Source organism: Panthera leo, chromosome B1 (genome assembly GCF_018350215.1).
Source record: "Panthera leo isolate Ple1 chromosome B1, P.leo_Ple1_pat1.1, whole genome shotgun sequence".
Classification (NCBI taxonomy): Eukaryota; Metazoa; Chordata; class Mammalia; order Carnivora; family Felidae; genus Panthera; species Panthera leo.
The window spans coordinates 62,714,038-62,739,925 of NC_056682.1; the positions used below are offsets into that span (position 1 = coordinate 62,714,038).

The 25,888-nt window shown below is 37.3% G+C and overlaps 1 protein-coding gene across 1 annotated transcript in view; it reads right to left on the reverse strand.

Annotated features, from left to right (window-relative positions):
* CPE (carboxypeptidase E) overlaps nucleotides 1–25,888 on the reverse strand; it is a 118,654-nt gene that overhangs the window by 9,993 nt on the left and 82,773 nt on the right. Inside the window, exons 2-6 of the mRNA XM_042935126.1 lie at nucleotides 24,316–24,512; nucleotides 22,222–22,389; nucleotides 13,151–13,268; nucleotides 11,472–11,654; nucleotides 756–895 (exon numbers count right to left, since the gene is read on the reverse strand). Coding sequence (XP_042791060.1) covers nucleotides 756–895; nucleotides 11,472–11,654; nucleotides 13,151–13,268; nucleotides 22,222–22,389; nucleotides 24,316–24,512 — 806 coding nt within the window. The remainder of the gene's footprint in view (nucleotides 1–755; nucleotides 896–11,471; nucleotides 11,655–13,150; nucleotides 13,269–22,221; nucleotides 22,390–24,315; nucleotides 24,513–25,888) is intronic.

The following is a 25,888-nucleotide window of genomic DNA, read 5'->3' on the forward strand; positions in this document are numbered from 1 at the left end:
AATAAAATAAAATGAAATTCTGCCTGATTGACTTCAGGCAGGCTGTTTAACTTGTCTGGTCTCTGATTCCTCACTTTTAATTCAGGGATGATGATGACGATGAAGATGATGAAGATGATGAAGATGACGATGATGATGATGATGATGATACCACTTCCCCCACAGGTTTGTTGTGAAAATTAAATGCATTAACGATTACATGTAAGGCATTCAGAGCAATGCATGGGAAACAGTAAACACCCCATAAAGGTAATTATTATGATTACCTGAGATCTAAGTCGAGGCTGAGACAAGTGGAGCATGTGAGGCACAGAATTTAAGGAAGCACTCACACTCAGGTGCTAATCCTATACCCACATGCCTCCAAGAAAAAGTGCCTCCTTAAATTTTGGGCCCTCAGTGCCTCACTTACCTCACTCTTGTCCTAGTCCTGCCAGGGATGGCTGACTGGCCCAAGATGAGCAGGATGGAGGAGGGTTCTAGGACTGCCTGGCTTAGAGCAATATGAATGAAAACAGGGCATCACGTCACTTCCCACAAATCTCAGTTTAATCAGTTCTCAGGAAATATTTATGAACCACAAAATCTCTGACAAATGAAAGCCTGTTTGGACCACTACTGACATGTTTTCCAAATGTAGAGTCCTCATTATGAGTCAGATGGACTCCTCTGGACCAGACTCCTCTGAGAAAATCATTGTATGCCAGGTTTAAATGCTCTTAGATCTCCCATTTTATGCTGGAGATGGTGTTTACCTGTTCGAGGTAGCTAATAAGGGAGTTTTTGTTATCCTCCCAGTAGCTCTTCAGAGTCTCTTCAGGTGGAAACTTTTCACAGCTAAGCTCCACGGTGATCTCGAAACAGTTGCTGCTGAGGTAATTGAAGTCTTGCATTCCTGCCAAAGCACCAAATGGAAAGTCAAAATACACATGTGGAGACTAAAACTCTACACAAGCCGTTCTGCTGAATGGAGAGCCAAGTAAAAGACACACCAACCAGTACATTTTGAGTAGCCTATGGGAAACCACAAGGAAAATCACCTCCTGTAAGGGACAGAACAACATAATTGGGAGACTGTTACTGCCTTAGAGCACAAAATCTCTCAAGTTCTTAAGCATTTACTTAGTGCATTGCTGTTGTAGGGTGCCAAAGCAGGCATCAACCGTGTTCCGTATTGTTGGCATTGACTTCAAAGAAGAAAACTGGGAACAATGACATCCAAATGACAAAATAAGGGTTTTCTTACCATCTTCCTCGAAAAAGAACACCGATTTGGGCAATCACCCATGGAACAGAGTGCCTTTGTGGAAGGCTGAGAGTCCAGTGTAGAAGTTCCAGTACACCATTGGTGGAAAAAGTCGAAGATTGGATGCATTGAAGAAAGTGACAGTAATGGTTTTGCTTTACTTGTATCACCCCTTCCCCACGGTGGCATAGCTCAGTGCCAAGAGAGAACTTTTTCATCCACCATTCCTCCCACAAGGAAAAGTAGGATCCTGTGAATGAGCTGTGCTGGTCACAGCTTCTTTCTCATCCCATCCAGAAAACTAAAGTATGCTACATGGCTTGGCTGAGCAAACAGTAGCCAAGACTTTCAGAGTGCATCAAAGGGATGTGAATCTTACTAACCATGTCACAGATCCCATCAGGAAGCCTGCCCATTAGCTGCTGGGGTCACCTTTCCTGAATACCCCCCCCCCAATGGCCCACAGGCACTCCTAACATTCTGCATACACCATCCACACACCTGTCACCCCATAGCCAGCTCTCTGTGTATGCCACTGACAATAGCAACAGCAAGCATTTGAAGATGCCTCATGAGTCATACAGCATACATGAAGCTGGCCCAGATCTGGAGGCCTGAGAGAAAGGACACAAATTTGAGCGTTTAGCACTGCCCTGGGGAAAACAAACAAGAGTCTATCAGCAATTGATCTGGACCTTGTAGGATCAAAAGAAGGCATGCAATTTTAAGTATTCTCCCCCTAAGAAGTTTGGAGCAGGTATGTCACAGAAAAGGTCTGGGAAAGCCTCAGAATCTCTAGCAGGGCTAACAAGTTATTACTCTACCAAAGCCAGTCAGTAAAGACAGAAGGAGGTAACTACTTCAAATGTGAAGGCAGCAACACAAGACTTCAAGGAACATTAAAAAAACAAAGGAAACATGATACTATCAAAGGAACACAATAATTTTCTGGTAGCCAACTGCAAAGAAATGGAGATTTGTGATTTTCCCAATAAAAAATTCAAAATAGTTGCTTTAAGGAAGCTCAGTGAGCTATAAGAAAACACAATTCAATAACAGAAACACAATTCAATGAAATCAGGAAAATAATATGTGGACAAAATGAGAATTTTAACAGAAGACAGAAATCATAAGAACCAAACAGAAGTCTGAGAGCTAAAAAGTATAAAGAATTAAATGGCAGGGGAGGAGTGGGTATAATGCAATAGAGAGCATTAACAGAAGACTGGATCAAACAGAAGAATCAGTGGGCAGAAACAGGTCATTTGAAATTATCCAGTCATAGGAAAACAAAGAAAAAAGAATGAAAAAGAGTGAAGAAAGCCTACAAGATTACAGAATACCATGAAGAAAACAATCTACACATCACTAGAGTCCCAGAAGGAGAAGAGAGACAGAAAAGGCAGAAAGGTAATATCAAGAAATAATGGTTTAGAACTTCCCAAATCCAGGGAGAAATTTGGACATCCAAGTTCAGGAAGCTCATAGGTCCCCCCAAAATTTCAGTTCAAAAAGATCTTCTCCAAGACATATTATAATAAAACAGCCAAAAAATCAAAGACAAAGAGATAATCTTAAAAGCAGCTGGGCGGTGGGGGGGGAACAGTCTGTAACTTACAAAAGAATCCCTCCCCACCCCCAAGTAAGGCTATCAACAGATTTCTCAGCAAAAACCTTATAGGCCAGGAGAGAGTGGAATGATATGTTCAAAGTGCTGAAAGAAAAAACTGCCAACCAAGAATACTTTACTCAGCAAAGCTATCCTTCAGAAATGAAGAAGAGATAAAGACATTCCCAAACAAAAGCTGAGGGAGTTCATCACCATTAGAAATGTCACTTACATTACAATCACTTACAAGAAATGCTGAAAGGAGTTCTTCAAGCTGAATTGAAGGGATACTAATCTGTAACATGGAAACATAAAAATATGCAACATACTGACTGGTAAAGATAAATATATAGTCAAATTCAAAATACTCTAACACTATAATATAGTAGTGTGTTAATCACTGAACTCTAGTATGAAGATTAAAGGACAAAAATATTAAAAACCACTATAGCAACAGTAATTTGTTAATGGATACACAACAGGAAAAAATGTGAACTGTGACATCAAAAACATAAAATGTTTGGTGGGAAAAGGAGTACAAAGAGTTTTTGTAAGTGATCAAAATTAAGTTGTTATCACCTTAAAATGGACTGTTATGTCTATAATATGTAAACCTCATGCTAACAACAAAGCAAAAACATAGTAAATTCACAAAAGATAAAGGTATAAGAATCAAAGTATATCACTAAGGAAAAATCATCAATTCACAAAGAAGGGCAGAAAGAGGGGAAGAAAAGAACTAGGGAACTACAAAACAGCCAGGAACCAATAAGATGGTATTGTGTTCTTACCTATCAATAATTAAATATTAATAGTTTGAATTCTCCATAAAGACATAGAGCATCAGAGTGGATTAAAAAAGAAAACAAAACAAAATAAAACAAGACTCAACTATATGGTGCCTACCAGAGCCTCACGTCATCTTTAAGGACAATGAAAGCTCAGAATGAAGGAATGGAAAAAGATATTCCATGCAAGCAGAAACCTAAAAAAATCAGGGGTAGCTATACTTTTATCAGACAAAATACACTTTGAGCCAAAAAACTATAACAAAAGACAAAGAAGGTCATTAAAAAATGATGAAAGGGTAAGTTCATCAAAGGACATAACTCTTGAAAATTATATATGCACTCAACACTAAAGCATCTAAATATATTAAGCAAGGGGTGCCTGGGTGGCTCAGTCAGTTAAGCGTCTGACTTCAGCTCAGGTCATGAGCTCACAGTTTGTGGGTTCATGCCCCACATCGGGCTCTGTGCTGACAGCTAGAGCCTGGAACCTGCTTCAGATTCTGTCTCTCTCTCTCTCTGTCTCTCTCTCTGTGTGTGTCTCTCTCTCTCTGCTCCTCTCTTGTTCACGCTCTCTCTCTCTCTCAAAAATAAATAAACATTAAAAAAAGTTTTTAATAAATAAATACATATATTAAGCAAATACTTAAGACCCGAAGGGAAAAATAGACAGCAATACAATAATAGGGGAGATTTCAACATCCCACTTTTAATAATGGATAGATCATCTAGTCAGAAATCAATAAGGAAACAGCTGCCCTTGAACCATATGTTAGACCAAATGTACCTAACACACATATATGGAACATTCCATCCAATAGCAGAATTACACATGGAATTACACATGGCTTCTCAAGCCCACATGGAATATTGTCCAGTATAGAGTCGCAATTATGTAGAAAATTAAAACTACACATTTCTGAAAAACTAATGAGTCAAAAAAGCAATAAAAAGGGAAACCAAAATATCGTAAAACAAAAATAGAAACACAGCATACCAAAATTTATGGGATGCAGCAAAAGCAGTTCTAAGGGGAAAGTTGATTGCAATAAATGCCTGCATTAATTAAAAAGAAAAATCTCAAATAACAGTCTAACTTGATACATCAAGAAACTAGAAAAAGAAGAACAAACTAAGCCCAAAGTTAGCAGAAGGAAGGAAATAACAAAGATCAGAGCAGAAACAAATGAAATAGAGACAAGTAAAACAAAAGGAAAGATCAAGAAGCCTAACAGCTGGGTTTTCTTTAAAGATAAACAAAACTGACAAACATTTAACTAGACTTAAGAATTAAGAGAGCGATGACTCAAAAAAAATCAGAAATTGAAGAGAAGACATTACAACTGATATGACAGAAATACATGCTTCTTTTTTTCTTTTGTGCTAAGAATATTTAACATAAGATCTATCCTCTTAACAAGTTGTCATGTGCCTAATACTGTATCATTCTCTATAGGCAGTTTGTCATACAGCAGACCTCTAGAACTTACTTATCTGGCATAGCTGAAACTTGATACCCATTGAACTCCCCATTCCCCTCTACTCTCAGCCTACTATATTCTGGGTTTCTATGAGCTTGACTATTTTAGACACCTCATATAAGTCGATCATGCAGTATTTGTTTTTGTGAGATTGATTTATTTCCTTTGGCATAATGTCCTTCAGGTTCAACCATGTTGTCGTAATGCCAGGATCTTCTTCCTTTTGAAGATTGAATGATATTCTATTGTAAGTATACACCATATTTAGCCAGTAAAATCTATTGGGACTTCTAATCAAGAAAGTAGGCAATTCTGTCTTCTGCACAATGACTGTTTCAATGCAACATGATGCTTCACGTTTCCATGTTTTTTCTCCATCTTTGTTTTTTCTTGTCTATTCTATTGCACTGGCTAAAAATTTTCAGGGCAGTGTTGTTTATATAGATGCTAAAAGTCATCCTTATATCGTATGTTTGATGTGTCACAGTTGGGGTGAATACAACTAGAAAGTGGTGTATCTGGGCATCAGCCCCCATGATGAATCTGAAACCTACACTCTCTCTTTTTTGCTATAATAACTTGCTGTTACAGAACAGAGATAGTGGAACTATTTTATTTATTTACTTTTTTATTAAAATGATCCCAACCCTTTTAGAGACAGGCACCAACAAAACTTTACCTTTCAAGAGACAGAGAGAGAGAGAGAGAGAGAGACAGAGAGATTACTGTGAATGAGGCCAACAATTGGATAACCTGAAAAAACAGATAAATTCCTAGAGGAATATAGCCTACCTACCAAGACTGAATTATGAAGAAACAGAAAATGTGAAATAGACCTATTACTAGTAAGGAGATTGAACCAGTAATCAAAAATTTCCCAACAAAGAAAAGCCCAGGACAAGATGATTTACTGGTGAATTCTACCAAACATTTAAAGAAGAATTAACACCAATCCTTCTAAAACTCTTCCCAAAAAAATTGAAGAGGAGGAAACACTCCCAAGCTCATTTTACAGGTCAGCATTACCCTGATACCAAAGCCAGATAAGGACATTACAAGAAAAGAAAACTACAGGTCAATATCCCCGATGAATACAGTTGCAAAAATTCTCAATAAAATACTAGCAAACTGATTTCCACAGTTCATTAAAAGGATCATAAAGAATTATCACATAGAATTCATACTTGGGATGCAAAGTTGGTTCAACATAGGCAAATCAACAAATGTGGCACCACACTGATAGAATAAAAGATAAAACTCATAATCATCTCAAAAACTGCATAAAAAGATTTTGACAAAATTCAACATCTTTTCATGATAAAAACTCTCAGCAAATTAGATATAAAAGGAATGTACCTCAATATAATAATGGGCAATCTGACAAGCCCACAGCTAACATCATACTCAGTGGTGAAAGGCTGAAAGCTTCCTCTAAGATCAGGAACAAGAAAAAGGTGCCCACTCTCAACACTCCTTGCAACATAGTATTAGAAATCCTAGCCAAAGTAATCAGGCAAGAAAAAGAAAAAAGACATCCAAATTGGAAAAAAAAAAAAAAAAAATGAAGTAGAACTGTTATTGTTTGCATATGATATGGTCTTATGCATAGAAAGTCCTAAAAATCCCACCAAAAAACTGTTGGAACTAATAACTAAATTCATTAAAGTTGCAAGCTACAAAATAAACCTATAAAAATTAATTACACTTCTATACACCAACAATGAGCTATCTAAAAAACAAAGAAAGTAAACAATCTCAGTTACAATAGTATCAAAAACAATAAAATACTCAGAAATACATTTAACCAAGGAGGTGAAAGATCTATAAATGAAACACTGTAAGACATTGATGAAAGAAACTGAAGAAGACACAAATAAATGGAAAGATATCATGTGTTCATAGATCAGAATTAATATGATTAAAACATCCATACGACTCAAAAACATCTACAGATTCAATGCAATCCCTATCAAAATTCCAATGGCATTTTTTTACAGACAGGAAAAAAAAATCCTAAAATTTATGTGGAACCATAAAAGATACCAAATAACAGAAGCGATTTTGAGAAATAAGAATAAACCTGGAGACATTACATTTTCCTATTTCGATCTATACTACAAAGCTATAGTAATCAAAATGGTGTGATACTGGCATAAAAACAGACACACAAATCAAAGGTACAGAATCAAGAGCCCAGAAATAAATCCTGCACATACAATCAACTAATTTTTGACAAGGAAACCAAGAATACTCAATGGGGAAAGATAGTCTCTTTAATCAAAGGTGTTGGGAAAACTGGATATCCACATGCAAATGAAAGACATTGGAATTTTATCTTACACCATACACAAAAACTAACTCAAAATGGATTGAAAAAGTAAATGTAAGAACTGAAATCATAAAGCTCCTAGAAGAAAGCATAGGGAAAAAGCTCTTTGAAATTGGTCTTGGCCATAGTTTTTTTGGCTGTAACAGCAAAACACAAGCAAAAAGGGCAAAAATAAACAAGCAGGACTACATCAAACTGAAAACTTCTGCACAGAAAAGGAAACAGCCAAAAAATGAAAAGGCAATCAATACACAGAATGGGAAAAAATATTTGCAAACTATCTGATAAGGGGTTAATATAAAAAGTATACAAGGAACTCATACAACTCAAAAAACAAAAAAAAAACAAATAATCCAATTAAAAATGGACAGACAACCTGACTAAACATTTTTTCCAAAGAAGACCTAGAGATGGCCAACAGACATGAAAAGATGCTCAACATCACTCATCATCAGGGAAATGCAAATCAAAACCACAATGAGATGCCACTCATTGTTAGAATGGTGATTATCAAAAAGATAAGAGATAATTGCTGGCAAAAATGCAAAGAAAAGAGAACCCTTGTGCACTGTTGGCGAGAATGTAAATTGCTACATTCACTATGGAAAATGGTAGGTTCAGAGGCTTCCCCAAAAAATTAAAAATAGAACTACCATATGATCTAGCAATCTCAATTCTGAATATACATCCAAAGAAAAAGAAATCATTAACCAGGGAAGATATCTGCACTCCCATGTTCACAGAGGCATTATTCACAGTAGCCAAGACATGGAAACAACTTACGTGTCCATGAACAGATGAATGGATAAAGAAAATGTGGGATATATAAACAAGGGAATATTATTTGGCCATAAAAATAAGAAAATTCTCCCATTTGTGACAACATGGATGGACCCTGAAGGCATTATACTAAGTGAAAGAAGTCAGACAGAGAAAGACAAATACTAAATGATCTCACTTATAAGTGAAATTTTAAAAAGCCAAACTCATAGAAACAGAGTAGAGCAGTGGTTGCCTAGAGGGGGACAGGGAAATAAGGAGATGTTGGTCAAAGGGTACTCACTGTCAATTATGAGTAAGTCCTGGGCATGTAATATACAGCAAGGTGACTACAGTTAATGATACTATGTTATATACTTGAAAGCTGTTGAGAGAGTAGATATTAAATGTTCTGATCACACACAAAAAAAAGAAAAATGGTAATTATGTCAAGTGATGGATGTGTTAACTAACCTTATTAGGTAATCATTTATATAATGCATACATGAAATAAATCACATCAGACACCTTAAACTTACATGATGTTATATACAATTATATGTTAATGAAGCTGGGGAAAAAATTAATTTCTTAAATAATAATAATTTAAAAAAAAAAAAAAAAGACAAATACTCAACCCTTACTGGCCTGCAGAAGAAACATGCGTCCCTCTAAACCTACTTTTCTATCAAGGAAGAGCTTGAACAGTCATGTAAGATGATCTAACATACTATTTTATTCTTTAAGTCTAACCAATATCCCAGTATCATCCTGAGGGATTGAGAGTCTTAATAATATACTACATATTGGGGCACCTGGGTGGCTCAGTCAGTTAAGTGTCCAACTTTGACTCAGGTTATGATCTCACGGTTTGTGGGTTCAAGCCCTGCATCACATCAGGCTCTGTGCAGACAGGTCGGAGCCTGAAGCCGACTTCAGATTCTGTGTCTCCCTCTCTTTCTACCCTACCCCACTCACACTCTGTCTCTCTCTCAAGGAAAAGTAAACGTTAAAAATTTAAAAAAATATATAGTACATATTAATTTAACAATCACTGAATATCTCCTACATTTGAGGCACAATAATAACAATTCAAACTGCACCAAGAGAGAAGATTCTATAACCAGAACAATTTTACTCTGAACCTGATTCAAGTTAATAGTGAATGCTGTTGGTGCCACCAGATTGCTTTTTGTTTATTTATTTTGTTGTTTTTTATTTATTTTTGAGAGAGAGAGCGTGAGCAGGGGAGGCACAGATAGGGGGACAGAGAATCAAAGCAGGCTCTGTGCTGACAGCAGTGAGCCCCATGTGGGGTTCAAACTTAAAAACCGCAAGATCATGATCTGAGCCGAAGCTGGATGCTTAACCGACTGAGCCACCAAAGTGACCTTGCTTTTCCTGAGCTGGAGTGTCCACCCCAAACTGCTGTTGAAGTGTTGGCTATTAAGAGCTCAGAGCTGCCCCTGTTTTCCAGGAGAATTGGAAACCCCACTTGGCTTCAGGGTTCTATCTCCTATATCCCATTCCAAAACCCTCCACAGCAATCATCAAGGCAGGACAACCTTGCCTGTGATTTATACTTTCTCCCAAAAGCCCAAGCCAAGGCTACACTGTCCCTGGGATCACTTCCTTGTTCAGCTCTATCCCCTTCCTTACTCTGCTTCCCTCACTTCCATACAGGGTTTTTCCTAAAAAGCACTTCCTCAATAAATTACAAGCATCCAAATCCCTATCTCAGGCTCTGCTTCTAGAAAACATGGACATAAGGGGCACTGATTTCATTCACTAGAGAGTTAAAGAAAGTCAAGGCTTTCTTTGACTGATTACTGTGGTTTATGATCTCTAAGATTAATACTATTAATATCATAGTCATTATTTTACAGATAGGGATTTCTTGGTATTCTGTAGACAATACACTGTTTGTCCATAAAGGGAAGACCAAAAGTATCATTAAAGCTTTTATAAAAACTGAATTATAAAATTTCTTCCCATATGATGTATTCAACATAGTCTAAATCCTAAATCTGACTTTATTCCTCAAGGTATAGAGGAGAAAAGTGCTAAATCTGATCTGGCATGATGCAAAATATAAGTTGAAACAGAATAGACATATATCAGAAACAAAATCAGGAATAATATTTTCCTCAGGGCATAATTCAATAAAAGAAATAAACAAACCAAACCCTATAATTAGCTAGTGCTGCTACTGCCCTAATTCTCCTGCATTTTCAGGTGGGTCATAGACAATCCTTCTTGGGCAAAGAGGGGGAAAAGACCACATCAGTAGCTTTACATTTCATTCTTCATCTTCAGTAGAGTGACTCTTACACAACTGTGGTGGTCTGGGTAGCCATGAAAATAAGAGCTCTGTAGGGGCTCGGTTAAGTGACAGACTCTTGGTTTTGGATTAGGTCATGATCTCATGGTTCATGAGTTCAAAACCTGCATTGGGCTCTGTGCTGACAGCACAGAGCCTGCTTGGGATCCCCCTCTCTCTGCCCCTCCCCTCCTTGTTCTCTCTCTCTCTGTCTGTCTCTCTCTCTCTCTCTGAAAATAAATAAGCTTTAAAAAGGAAGGAAGGAAGGAAGGAAGGAAGGAAGGAAGGAAGGAAGGAAGGAAGGAAGGAAAACCACAGCTCTAAAGTCCATATGGGGCAAAGGGACTCAGGAGTGCTCCCCTGGTTGTCTAGAAGATGCTTTCTCCAGCATCTGAGCTGCATGTGGGCTTTTCCCTTTTCAGACCCCATAAAAGGTGAAGAGTTTCATGACATAATAGTGCTTATTATAGCAGTGAAGATAAAACTAATATTACACATCAAACAGTCCCCATTATCCCATCATCTAAAAGAAAAAAAAAAAAAAAAGGTATCTAGACCAAGATATGCTAAAAGCCAAAGCCTGCCCTCCAAAAAATACATTTGCCTACAGTAAAAGCTTAACTAACATGTAATAAGGAAGCTATCTTATTCCCTAGGGCCAGAATTTCAAAAGTAGGGTAGTTAATAATATTCAGTTTATATTTTCCCAATACGTGTCTTTAGTTCATTTCTTCTATGTCTTCAATTAGCATCTTGATCTTTAAAAATCAACAAAAACAAACCTGTACACAACAACCATTCATGCAGAAAGCTAATTTTAATGAACTATAGGGTTAGCCTATTTCTTAATGTTTGAGGAGGACTGAAAAATCTCTAAAGTGAAATGGTAATTATAAAGAATTCACTATCACATGATCAAAAAGCGAAACGGAAACTCACCACCAGGTACACTATACCAAGCAGCACCATTGGTTGTTCCATCTATGAAGCTGCTGTCATCGTCATTCTTGCGACATGGTGGCCGATTGGGATCAGACATGGGTGGGTTAAAAGCAGAATACGCTCGAGCCAAGCTTTGGAAAATGGCATCATCTGGGCAGGAGCTATATTCGTGAGCACTACCTAGTAAATAAACCCACAGATTAAAGAAATTAACACAGACCAAGGAGCACTCCTTGTTTTCTGAAGAGTGATTCAGTGTTGTTTCTTGCTGATGTATTTCTTTAGCTACATCACTATGGGAAAGGAGTGAAGGTTTAAGTGCTCAAAAGCTACACTTAGCTTTTAAATTCTATAACATTCCGTTCCATGCAACAATGTAGAAATTGGGTAGAATGCACATTCTATTTATGAATTGAAAGCTTCAGGAGAAAAGGTGATAAACTTGTGGTGAACTAGACCTGAAAAAACAGTAAGATTTCCATTGCTAAAATTTTTAATTTTAAAAATGTACCTGTACCAACCTCACAGCCACCGTGAGCCACTCTCACACATATTTTTAGTATTTGAGTTTAAATGTTTTAAAAAATCTCCTATGTGTAATATGTAAATAAATAATATATATTTTGATACACTATATTCTTCTTCATATGTTATAAAATATGCTAAGCTTTTAAATTTCCCAGCTATTGACAAACTAAGAAATCTCTAAATTTTAATGATGTTTCAGCAGAGACTTTTCCTCAAAGCTCAGAGTTTCCAATATCTAAAATTATTATCCGTGGGGCGCCTGGGTGGCTCAGTCGGTTAAGCGTCCGACTTCGGCTCAGGTCATGATCTCACGGTCCATGAGTTCAAGCCCCGCATCGGGCTCTGTGCTGACTGCTCAGAGCCTGGAGCCTGTTTCAGATTCTGTGTCTCCCTCTCTCTCTGACCCTCTCCCGTTCATGCTCTGTCTCTCTCTGTCTCAAAAATAAATAAACGTTAAAAAAATTTTTAAAAAAAAATTAAAAAAAAATAAATAAAATTATTATCCTGTGCTTACAAAAAGCAATTCTCCAAACACCCTCAGAATCCATCCAAAGCAGGAAATTTCTTGGAGCAAAAAAAAAAAAAAATAAGTTGAAAATAACTCTCTGGCTAAAGCTTGCTGTGCCTGAAATTTAACTAAAACTAGTTAGAGAAAGTCAAAGTACCACTCCCCACCCCCACGCCAGACACCATCATTCCAAATGTGAAAGTGTGAGTGTATGTTAAAACACGTAGAGATCCACATGGGCCCTCATCAACCTCTGAAAAGACTGCTTCCACTTTTAAGCCATCTTGTCCACACACCTATATACCTCCCATTATCTCTCCATTCTTCCAGGGTTCAAGAATGACCCAAGTTCATAATGTCTGTTTTCTCTCTTTCTCCTGCATTCTGTCAAGATCACATTCCTCTTCAACTAAGCTTATGAAAAACTTACAGTCCTTTGCTGCATACCCGTGCCACATGAGATATACATATATACCCGTGCCACATGAAATAAGGGATGTTCCTATTAAACGTATGTATTTCTATAGGTAAAATCACTTACGGACCAGGTCCTTAAAAGGATATTATAGAAATCATTCTATAAATCCTCATAAGGTAAGTGTAAACCTTGAACCATTAAAGAAACAAGAAAAACACTTACCACTCCGCGTCTCATCATATGGGTAATTGGCCACGAGGTCTCCTCCGTGGAGATTGGCAGAGAGCACGAAAGGAATATCCATAATCCAATGAATGACTGCCTTGGTCTCAGGAGCAAGCTGTATTCAAGATTAGAGATTAAAAGGATTATAAATTTGATTATCATTGGGGGGATCGCTTGACAGGAAAGGCACAGAAAAGAAAAACAACAAGAACAACAATCATTGAAAGCTGGGCATAGGCCATATTTCAAGCACTTTGCGGCTGTTTTCATAAAAATAAAAAAGATTCCAGTAAGAACAGTATTTCCATCTCTATATTCTCACTTATAATAAAAAAATATATTGCAATAGTGTTTAAGTTTCGTTAGAAGTTTTACTTTTGTGAGCTGCCAGCTTTTTTCTCTTTGAAACTTGAAAACCATTGTGCAAATCACTTTCAAATTCTGGGGCGTCTCCATCTGATCTTTGTTAATAATAGCTAAGAGTAAGAAAATGAAAAAAGAAAATAGTTGGACTGAAGAACTAGGTTCTTTCCCTATGGTGATTAAACTCTAGAAATATATGGGAGATTTTATTTCTTTTATTATTAATAATTATTATTTATTATTTTCTTTTATTGCTTACTATTTTTCCAATTCCCTCTACTTCTAACACTGTCCCTGTAAAAAATATTAAACTGGGTCTCTTTCAAAACTCACTGTAAAACACCACTTTACTTTAAGAAAACCATCTTAACCAAAGGCAAAAGTTTCAGAAATTCACGTTGTCTTTTAACGACTCACAGCCCTTCATATCTTGGTAATAAAAGACGGAAGAAATTTATAGCAAAGAATTAATCTGGAGCCAGAAGCTTGATCTTTCATGTGATGAGTTTTCAATACTAACTAGGAAGACTCTCAAACTCCCAAGTACCTCATTGATTTAAAAAAAGAGAAATATTTTCCTGGAGATGTGATCTGTACTGTTCCTTGGGACAGAAAATCTAACAGCATCAGTAGGGTTTAATGGTTACAGTAAGATCTTGTATTTCTATAGCTCTGTTCAATTTATGAATGAGCATCACACATCCCCATTGTATACACAGATATTCATCCCCCTTTCACAGGGAAGAATCTAGGGGTTGAGTGTGTCAATAATACATCCAAGTTCACACAGCTGAGGATTCAGTCTATGAAACTATAAAGCCCATGTTATTGTCAGTATGTCAACTTTTTTAATGTATCAAAAATATCTTATTTTCCACGTAGGCAACTTACAATTTGTGAAAAAGTGTGATTTAGAATAGGGTGATGTTTTTATTATTTGTTTAATGGCTTATCTCATTCTCCCTATAAAAACTGTTTATTGTAGTGGCACCTGGGTGGCTTAGTAGATTAAACGTCTGACTCAGCCTTTCGGCTCAGGTCATAACCTCACAGTTCTTGACATGGAGCCCCATGTCGGGCTCTGCACTCAGTGCGGAGCCTGCGTGGGATCCTTTCTCTCCCTTTCTCTCTCTCTCTCTCTCTCAAAATAAAATAACCTTTAAAAAATGTTTATTATAGAAAATGTAAAGGAGACAAACACAAAGAAAGAAGATTATTTTATTCATAATTTTACCTTCTAAGGATAACCATTGCTAACATTTACATATATCTTTCTCAGTCTTTTTCCAAACACTTATATATTTTCTAAACGTGATAATTTATGTATCATTTCATATGTGACCTTTTTTGTTTGACAACAGGTAACAAATACTTTTTCATGTCATTGAATAGCCTTCTAAATTATTGTGGTAATGTCTGGGTAGTATATAATGTATAGATGTATCATTCTTTTTTTTTAAATTTTTTTTTAATGTTTATTTATTTTTGAGACAGAGAGAGACAGAGCATGAACGGGGGAGGGTCAGAGAGAGAGGGAGACACAGAATCGGAAGCAGGCTCCAGGCTCTGAGCTGTCAGCACAGAGCCCAACGCGGGGCTCAAACTCACGGACCGTGAGATCATGACCTGAGCCGAAGTCGGATGCTCAACCGACTGAGCCACCCAGGCGCCCCTAGATGTATCGTTCTTAAACATGAATAAAATAATGGCTAATACTTACTAAATACTTTCTGTGTGGCACATTGAAGTCTCGCATCCATCCTATGAAATAGGGACTATATGTACTCCCATTTTACAGATGAGCATATTGAGACACAGAGAAGTTAGGCAATATAGCATGAGGCCAGTCAGTTGTAAGTGGCAGGGCCTGGACTCAAGCCCAGTCAGTCTGGCTCCAGACCAATGCACCAGCACTGACAATCTCCAATTGGTGGGAGGTTTTGGGGAGAAAGGGAGCATTTTGGTCTGAGGGTACAAACTTTCAGTTATAAGATAAGTTCTGGGGATCTAATGCATAGCATGGTGACTTAATAATACTGTATCGTATACTTGAAATTTGCTGAAAGAGTGGATTATAAGCTGTTCTCACCACAAAAGAAAACTAAGGTATCTATGTGAGGGGATGGATATGTTAATTACCTTGATTGTGATAATCATTTCACAATGTATACATATATCGAATCATCACGTTGTACACCTTACATCTATACAATTTTTGTCAATTACATTTCAACAAAGCTAGGGGATAGGATCTCTAATTATTGGGTATTGAGTTGTTCACTATAAAAGAAAATTCTATGAACATGCTTGTAGTTACTCTTTGTGCAGATCTATACTTTGCTTAAGGAAATTTCCCTAAAAATTGAATGATCAAACCGAAAGCTAAGCACATTTTTTAAATTTTAAATACGCATTCTAAATTGCTTGTCTGTAAAATATAGCAATAGTATATTAAACCTGCTATTTCTCATCACTCTTACCAACATAGGATGTGTGTGTGTGTTTTAATCTGTCACTTTGATACACGACAAATTAGAATTTTTTTTTAATATGCCTCTTTAATTAACAACACTAGAACCATTTTTATATGTTAGTCACCATTCATGTTTATTCTTTGGTGACACTTTTATACATGGTTTAACTGATTTTTCTATTGAAATGTTGATCTTTTTTTATTAATTTGTAAGAGTTTTTTACTCAGTAAAAACATGACCATCTATATTATAGACATTTTCTAAGTTTGTCATTTGTCTTTCAAGTTTCTTTCAAATTTAATAATGATAATAATTAAAATACAAAATATTAAGGTATTTATGTTGTCAAATCTACTGATCTTTTCTTTATGGTCTCTTCCTTTGTTTTTTTATTTTATTCATTCACTCAAAAGCTATTAAGTGGTCACCATGTGCCAGTTTTTCTATATAAGGCATTTAGAAGCTCTATCCCCGTCTAAAAATTATATATTTACCAAAGTTTTCCTTTATGAGGTTCATGTTTAGATAGATAGATAGATAGATAGATACATTTTATGTTGATTTATGCTGATATTTGTGAGATGGATTTGTCTCAATTTCATATATAGAATTTATCCTTTCTTTCCACAATGATCTGAAACATTCCCTTACCATATACTAAATTCTTACACATACTTAAATTTGTTTCTGGAATTCAAATTAATTTGTTAAATCCAGTTTAAATTTTGATTTAAATCAACCTTAAAAGAACATATATGGATCACTTAATCAAAAAAATCTTTAATCCAAAAAATGCATATGCTTTTCTTTGCGATGAATTTATGGTTTATTAGGCTCGACTGTTCAAAAAATGGCAATAGTGTCATATGATATGAGTGTAACACATTCTTTTAGGATGTTCTGCTTAAAGTTTTCATTGTACTATTGAATTTCTTGTCAATCCCCTTCCGTGTTCAACCTTTTCATTCCTCCTATTCACTCAAACCCAGTGATTGGTACTGACAATTGTTTCAATGAGTTGAGAAGAGACAGAAATCTCTGAAGACTTTAGGAAGAGGGTGTAACTCCACTATGCCTTGGGGGAAAATAAGGCAGGGTTTGGACAGGGGGAAAGGGGAGTGGTAAAAATAAGAAAGGAGAAGAGCACACTTGGAGGAAGTAGGCAAGCACCCCCCGGGGCAAAGGACTGGTTTGAGTGGGAGGTCAGGAGGCAAAGCCATACAGTGACAGACTCTACTGTTGTATTTATTATTCACCTGAGAGGGTTCAAAACAGTGTGCATGTATGCTTCCATACATTCACAGATTGATACATGCATACAAAATAATTCTGGGGTGCTTGGGTGGCTCAGTCGGTTAAGCGTCGGACTTCGGCTCAGACAGGTCATGAGATCTTGTGGTTGGTGAGTTCCAGCCCTGCGTTGGGCTCTGTGCTGACAGCTCAGAGCCTGGAGCCTGCCTTGGATTCTGTGCCTCCCTCTCTCTCTGCCCTTACCCCCCTTGTGTTTGTTCTCTCTCTCTCTCTCTCTCTCTCTCTCTCTCAAAAATAAACATTAAAAAAATTAAAAGATAATAATAATCCTGAAGGATACATGCCAAAATGTGAATGGCGGTCATGTAAGACTATAGGGTAAAGGGTTATTTTTCTCCTCATTTATATTTACTTTATCTTTTTGTTCATAATAACATATTAATTTTGTAATAAAAAACATTTTTAAGAATCACTTTTGAAATAAATTTTACAGTCCTTAATACACAAAATCATATTCGGCCATTAGGTTTGACCTACTGTTAATTCTTATATATACACTGTTGTTAATAGACGTGTTACCACTAACACGTGAGTAAATTAAGTGAGTAAATTCCACAATTTGACAAATTAAACTCAGTTTGTCTTTGGCTATTAATAGAATGCTTTAGGCTGTCTAAATGATGAGATCCTCTTTGTACTGTAATTATGTCTTTAAGTAATCCATAGAGAAACTTCTGGAACACCTTCAAGATTAAGCCCCAACAGAAGCTAGAATCAATTATGACCCACCTTTAAAATTTCCATTTAAGAACTGTAAATAGAGCTCAAATGTTATGTTCTATAATTAGATGGCTTTGGCTTTTAAAATATATTAAAGCTGTATTTATTTCCTTTTCTTCACAACTCTAGCCACTAAAGACAAGTATAAATTTAATAAAATTGTTTGATTTAATCCACTCTGCTTTCAAACAATCCAGGCCAAGGCTCATGTACTAAACCCAGATAACAGTGGTGGTGACCAGGCCAAAGAGCTCAAGAACAGATGAGAAAAGACAGGAGCAAGAGAGAACTTTTATTCAGAGGCTCAGAAGAACAAGGAAACAGCTGGAGCACTTGGTAAAAATGTAGACTCCTCTTCATCACCCATTTCCCCAGGACACACACACCAGAATTCCTGAATCAGCATTCATAAAAATCTGCATGTTGGGGGGGGGGGGGGCACCTGGGTGGCTCAATAGGCTAAGCATCAACTTTTGATTTCAGCTCTCTGGTCGAGATCTCACGGTTCGTGGTTTCCAGCGGTGTTGGGCTCCACACTGAGAGCCTGGTTGGAATTCTCTCTCTCTCTCTCTCTGCCCTTCCCCTGCTCTCTCTTTCTCTCTCAAAATAAACAAAAACTTTTTTTTTTAATCTGCATTTTTAACCCCTAATTCCTACAAATCTGGACATTTAAAAACCATTATAAGGACAGATGGGCGGTTGCCAGAGGCAGTGTTGGGGGATGGGGAGGGAAATGGGTGAAGGTGGTCAAAAGGTATAAACTTCCAGTTATAAAATAAGTCATGGAGATATAATGTACAACAGGGTGACTATATTAATAATACTGTACTCTATATTTGAGGTTTCTAAGAGAGTAGATCTTAAATGTTCTAGCACAAGAAAAAACTGTATGTATGGTGACTAATGGTTAACTGATTTATTGTGGTTATTTCACAATATATGCAAACACCAAATCATTATGCTGCACATTTGAAACTAATGTTCTGTTATATGTCAACTGTATCTCCATAAAAACAAATAAATAAACATAGAAACTACTATAGGGATATAGAAGCTGAGAAGGAGAAGTCAGAAAAGGGGAAATGTGTAATAATATTAAGTAAATGCCTACTATATGTCTCCTACCAGGCACAGTCTAAACACTGTCTCAGTCTTAATGACAGAGATGGAAACAAGACAAGATGAGCCAGACATGAGCAATATCATCCCAGGATTATTAGGCAGGTTTACTGAAGATTTAGTCTAATGTAAACACACCTTGCTTCTGTTCCAGAAAAGAGACCAATTTTTTAATTTTTACGTATTTCTCTTTAATTTACCTTTACCCAGAAAAAGTATTGGCATTGAGATTGTTTCAATGAAAGCTCTAATTTTTTTTAAGTATCATGAAGATACACCTTTTAAGTAAGTATTGCTTAAGCTGGAAATAAGAAAATATCCAATACAGAGATTATGCAAATATTACACAAGCTCTATTGGGGAAGAGGAAGGTAGTGCTGACAGAAAATAATGGCATTGCACAAAGGCTGCCAATCAAATGTCCTGTCAACATGAACTTATTTCATAGATTCTTCTTTGCGAGGTGACAGGAATTGCTTTTCTCATTTCTCAGATTTGGTGAAGACAGCACAGGCAGGTTAATGCAAGCAGTGGGTAAAGTCTGTAGGCTAATATCAGCATTGGGCTCCCACAACAATTTTTCATTTCCTGCTCCCTCACAGCTTATCACACAGGACTGCCCTCTTTTCACCTCTGCTGACCCCACCCACTCCCCTGCCTTTCCAGCTATCCCTTCATCCAGGAAAGATGCATGGGGACTGAGAAAATGCAACTGTATCTGTGAATCAGAAGCAGGAATGTTTAAGTCACCCACTCACCAGGTTCTACTAGAATCCTCAGCCCCTGCCAGCCCTTTTCTGAGACCAGTTTCCACTTGTAGGCATAGCCCAAGTTTCTGGAATGAATCCTAAACATAGGCAGGAGAGTTTTAAGAACTTTACACCAAGAATCCAGGACCCTCCTTATCTCCTGGATCCTCTCTCTGGTGCCCCAACCACATGATGAATGCTTGTCTGAAACCCCAGCTGTGGATTTTCAGATATTGTGATTTGCTTGCCAAGCTCGATTGCATTCATTCATAACAGATTTCCAGCCTGCTATGTCAGGCTCAAATATAAACTATAATTCTTGCAACCAAAAGACTGAAATCTAGAATTAAAAGGCAAAATAGTTATAGAAGTAATTATAACAAACACAAAGCTCTATATAATTGTAAGCACCACACTGAAGTATTTATAAAGAACATCGAGGAAGCTTAACAGGATCTGTCTGGAAGAGCTGAAGAAGGCTTCACAGAGGAGATGACATGGAAAAGAAAGGAAAGAGCATGCCAGACAGTTGGAACAACACATAAATAGGCATAAAATAATAAGAAAAGGGGGATGCCTGGGTGGCTCAGTCAGTTGAGTGTCTGACTTCGGCTCAGGTCATGATCTCACAGTTTGTGTGTTTGAGCCCTGCGTTGGGCTGGCTGCTGTCAGTGCAGAGCAGCCAGATCCTCTGTCCCCCTCTCTCTCTCTCTGCCCCTCCTCCACTCACTCGCTCTCTCACAAATATATAAACGTTAAAAAAATCATTAGAAAATGGTGTGCTTAGGGAGCAAAAAAGGAGTCGGTGGACTAGGTATATGGACTATGAGAGCCCAATTAAGGAACGGGTCGGCCAGCAGCTGCCGGACCCCAAGGGACACTTGAGCAGCCTTGGCATTATAGTAAAATGGAGAAATCATACTTTCCACATTCTCACTTAGGAAAGGTACAAGAAGTAGTTGGTGAGCCAAAGCAGAATGGCCTAGAAAAATCGAAGAGGAACTGAAAGCTGCCAACAGCGGTTCTCCACCTTTCCTCCACTATGGGCTCTATCTCTCTCCAGGTAACTGAAAACAATGTTCAAACAATATTGGTTTGAAGGAGCATCGAAGTTTAGTGGAGATGTCAATGCATCCATCTCACTCTGACGTACATAACACAGAGCACTGAGAAAGTATGCTGAAATAGTAACAGTAGTTCTGGGTCCTGACTTCAAGTACTTTATATCTATTAACTCGTTCAATCCTTATAACCATCCTATGGGGTAGACATTATCATCTCCATATCGGATGAAGAAGCAGAAGCATATAGTGGTTAAATAACTTTCCAAAACTCATGCAGCAAATATGGAGCCAGGGCGGCCAAGGTGGCTGCTTCCAGAGTCTCCATGCCAAGCCATCACACAATTCTGACATACTGAGTTTTTACTTTATCCTCTGGACAGTGGACACCTGGCAAGGCTTTATAAGCAATGGGGCAGTAATCTGTGTATGAAGATCACTCTGGAGGAATTTGAGAAGATTGAACAGAATTGGGAGAGGCTGAAACCCAAAGCAAGAATAGGGGACTACTGTATTCATCAGAGCAGGAGACAGTGGGGGCCTGAACCAAAAAGTGGAATGAATTTGCAGAGTAGAGGAAACTGAAGAAGTGTTATGGCCCTCAAATCACTGGGATCCAACTGATTGCTGGTGGGTGGTAACAGTGATGAGAAAATCAAGGCTTTGATGATAGGGTAAATGAGAAAACACTGTTTTCTTATGGAAAATGTTTCTTTTTGAGGCCCTGGGTGTCGCCAGATAAAGGGACTCAGTGAGTAAGTAAAATAGAGAAAGAGAACTCCACAGGAGATCGGGAGTTGCAGAGATGGGTCTGCAGGGAAGGAGATAAGGGTAGCAGATTGCACCCTGAAGGCCAGCACTTAGCCAAGGTAGAGGAAGCAGGGAAAGAAGCTGAGCAGTAATTGGAAAGGCAGTAGAAGGGGCATGAGATAGTGGAGTTGTGCAAAGCAAAGAAGGAGAAAGTTCTGGAAAAAAAGAAAAAGATCAACAGTGTGAAATGCTCTGATGTGCTGATAAAGCACCTCTGAAAGGCCGTGAAGACTTTTTAAGACACCCCCAACTGGGTTCTTCCTTCATGTCCCCACCCCACTTCTTATTCCCCTGACCCCCTGCCCAATTCCATGGTCTCCAGCCTTGACTTTCCAGGCACTGGCTAATTATCCCATACAAGCTTTAGTATTACTCTTAAGTCCTCCATTATGTTGAAGATATTAGAACACATTTCCTTAGGCTAGAGGACAGAACCCAGGAAAACTACACATATTCGCTACCTTCGTGTTTTGATCCACAATCTTCTTCAGATTTTTCAACAGATGATTATTTGGACCACCTTCTTTCTCATTCACATAAACTATCCTATCCAGGTCTGGAAAGTTCCGGTTCAGATCTATTCCCTGGGCATTGCTTCGACCCACAAACCAGTCCTTGAGCTCACCAGGCTGAAAAAGATCAAGGGGCAAAATAATAAGTTATTTAGTACCACTGTTACTATTTAATGAAGGTTTTCATTAATGATTTTTAAAATAATTTATTAAGATTAATTATTTCAGCAATATCCTCTCAAAGCTGCATTTTCACTCTCTTACTGACAAACACATGAAGGTATCAGGTTTAAAGTATTTGTTATGCTCATTTCAAAAATATTTTCAATGAATAATATTTTAAATAATAATATTTTAAATGTAATAATAATTACATTTAAAAGATATGTATCATCAAACTGCAAAAAATATCTGTGTATATTAGTAATAGATGATACCTTTCACAGCATGCCAATCTAGGGGCACCTGGGTGGCTCAGTCGGTTAAGCATCTGACTTCAGCTCAGGTCATGATCTCAAGATTCCAGGGTTCAAGCCCCACATCGGGCTGACAGCTCAGGGCCTGGAGCCTGCTTTGGATTCTGTGTCTCCCTCTCTCTTTGCTCCTCCCCCACTCACACTCTGTCTCTCTCTCTCTGTCTCTGTCTCTCTCTCAAAAGTAAAAAACACTTAAAAAAAAATTTATTAAACGAATCATGCCAGTCTAGATTTGGGTTTAAGTAAAATATTCATTGGCTTTGTAAATCACAGCAATCAATCTTTTTAGTATTCAAAAGAAATTACTAAAGATAGGAGGTTTTAAATGAGTTTAACATAAATTATTTACATATTAGTAATATACCTCCCTCTTACAGTCTTCATGAACAATTTCATAGAGCTCTGTAAGTTCAAAAATTTCTGTTCAATTTTAAGCCCTTTATTCCAGTAATGGCATAATCTGGAAATTTAATGAATTTCCAAGACATTTAGCTATATTCCATAATGCATATTTCTTGTTTTACTATTAAATTATACATAATCTATGATATAGAGCTAATTCCCATATTCTTGAGATTATATAAGCCCAGATGACTTAGACTCTAAGGAATAAAAATCTAAAACAGAAAATAAAAATGATAACCTTTTTGTCCTTCTGTCTTACAATTCTGAATATAAATAATTATATTTATAATTATTAATTATAATAAATAATATTACAGTTCTTAAGATAGTAAATAATTTAATTCTCTATTATTAGAATTTTCCTTTTATCACTTTAGAAATTGTATCGATGTTATTTACAGAAATTCACTGTCTGGGTTTCTTACAATGTCAAACCGACAGATCACTGGATCTTTCATTTTTAGAGTACAAATCAACTTTCTACGTGGAGATAAGCATCCTATTATATACTTTAGTACCTTCCTATGAAATAAGAAAACTGCAGCTAAGGTTCTCCATACCTGTGCAAACAAAAAGGGAACGCATACCATATATTTTCTCTTACAATTTTGTCATTACTTCCCAGGTTCTCTAACAGTTACAATGTATTAAATTAATTTCATGTTTGATGTAGGAAGAGTTCTTGTTGTTGTTGTTTTTTACTTTACTCATCATACATAGACAAGAATTAAACATTCATCTGGCCAAAATATTTCTTCCTCGTTGTCAGTAGAGGGCGCTATGACATCACCTCATTCAGAGACAGCCATGGCATTACTCTTCAACACTTGGCAATAGTCCTATTTTTAGATTTTTAGAAGAAAGGAAATTTATCTAGTCACAAACGTGGGTGAATAAATATGATTTATTTAACAACAAAACATTAATTGAATATTGACTTATCAACAAAATTTCTCATTGGCAATCTCTGCTGAAGAAACTCACCCACCATCTCTTTCCTTCTAAATTTTTTTCTTGCCAGCAAGTTGAATGGCATGTCCCTTATATCCTCCTCTGCCCTCTATGTAAACTTCATATGAGTATATTACTTACACATAAGCACATAGGTACAAACATATGAAATGAAGAAAGCGTGCCCTGCTCTGAGCTGGCCAGAACTCACCTGAGATGCAGCCTTCTCAAAGCCATCGGGGTTGAGGGAAGGCATGATGTGGATACGAGTGTTGTGGATCAGCTTGACGATGGTCTCGTTCCCCTTTTGGTATTCGTTGCACAGGTATTGGGCCAGGAAAATGAGCAGTTCCCGTCCAACGGCCTCATTACCATGCATATTCCCAATGTATTTAAATTCAGGCTCACCTAAAAGAGCAAAAATCGATAGTATGGAGACACTTTCTATAGCTCCAAATGGAATACAAATGGCATACAGTTATGAGTATATTGTATATCTCCTAATTTACTACACATAGCTGACAGTTTCTTCTGCCTCCCGAATTGCTACCTAAGAAATCTACTTTAAATATCAAAAATACTCCAAATGCTTCTTTCCTTCCAATTCTCTCTCCCCAGCTTACCAGCTTGATAAGGACTGAACTGTGTCTCCTCCAAATTCATTTGTTGAAGCCCTAATCTCCAATGTGACTATATTTGGAGACAGGACCTTTAAGGAAATAATTAAGGTTAAATGAGATCATAAGGGTCAGACCCTAATCCTTTCAACAAGAAGAAGAGACACCAGCAATCCCTCTTCTCTCTCCCCAGGTGCATGGAGAAAGGCCATTTGAGGACACAGTGAGAAGACTACCTGAAAACCAGGGAGAGGTCTCAGAAATCAACCCTGCTTGTCCCTTAACCTTGAACTTCCAGCTTTCAGGACTGTAAGAAAATCGATTTCTGTTGTTCTGACTGTTCACCCAGTCAGCGGTATTTTATTAGGGCAACCCGAGCAGACAAATATACCATCCCACCCTCAATAAATAATAATATACTGCATGCCTCCTATTGGTTGAAAACTGAACTTTGCATTTTTTTCTTACTTAGTCCTCACCGAACATCTAAAAGTAGGTGTTATTTTATGATGAGCAAACTGAAGTTCAGAGTGCTTAAGAGGCCTGACCACAGTAACACAGCCCATGAAGCCAGGATTCAAAAACTGGTCTTCTCATTTAGTTAAGAGTCATTGTTGTTGTTGTTGTTGTTGTTGTTGTTGTTGTTGTTGTTTTTCCTCTTTTTAATCCGAGTGATTAAAACCATGAACTTCTGGAACCCGAGCGCATGGGTTCAAATCCTAGCACCAAGACTTACTGGCCAGCCTTGAGCAAGTTACTTTGGCTCTCCGTGGCTCTGTTTTCCCTATAAAAGGAGAGAATAGAGTCTACCTACAAGATTATTTTAAGAACCAAGTGAAAGAATCAGTATAAATGCTTAGAACGGTGCCCGGCAAATAACAAGTGTGGTGTTTTCCTTACATAATCTAATTTTTTCTTTACAAAAGCCCACTAAAATGGGAAAGACAGATATTTTTATTGCCATTCTTCTTGCACAAATGCAGCCCATAGAGGATACGTTTTGCTGAAGGGCTCAGAATTCAAACACAAATCACTGTGGCCCGTTTCTGCTGCTCTCCATTGCATTTTAGGAGGAGTAATAAAATTGTGGAGCAGAGCAGCAAATGATCTTAATTAATCCTGTTGTTCTGTTCCCTTCTGCTTTATCCTTCCCCCAGGCCCAATTTC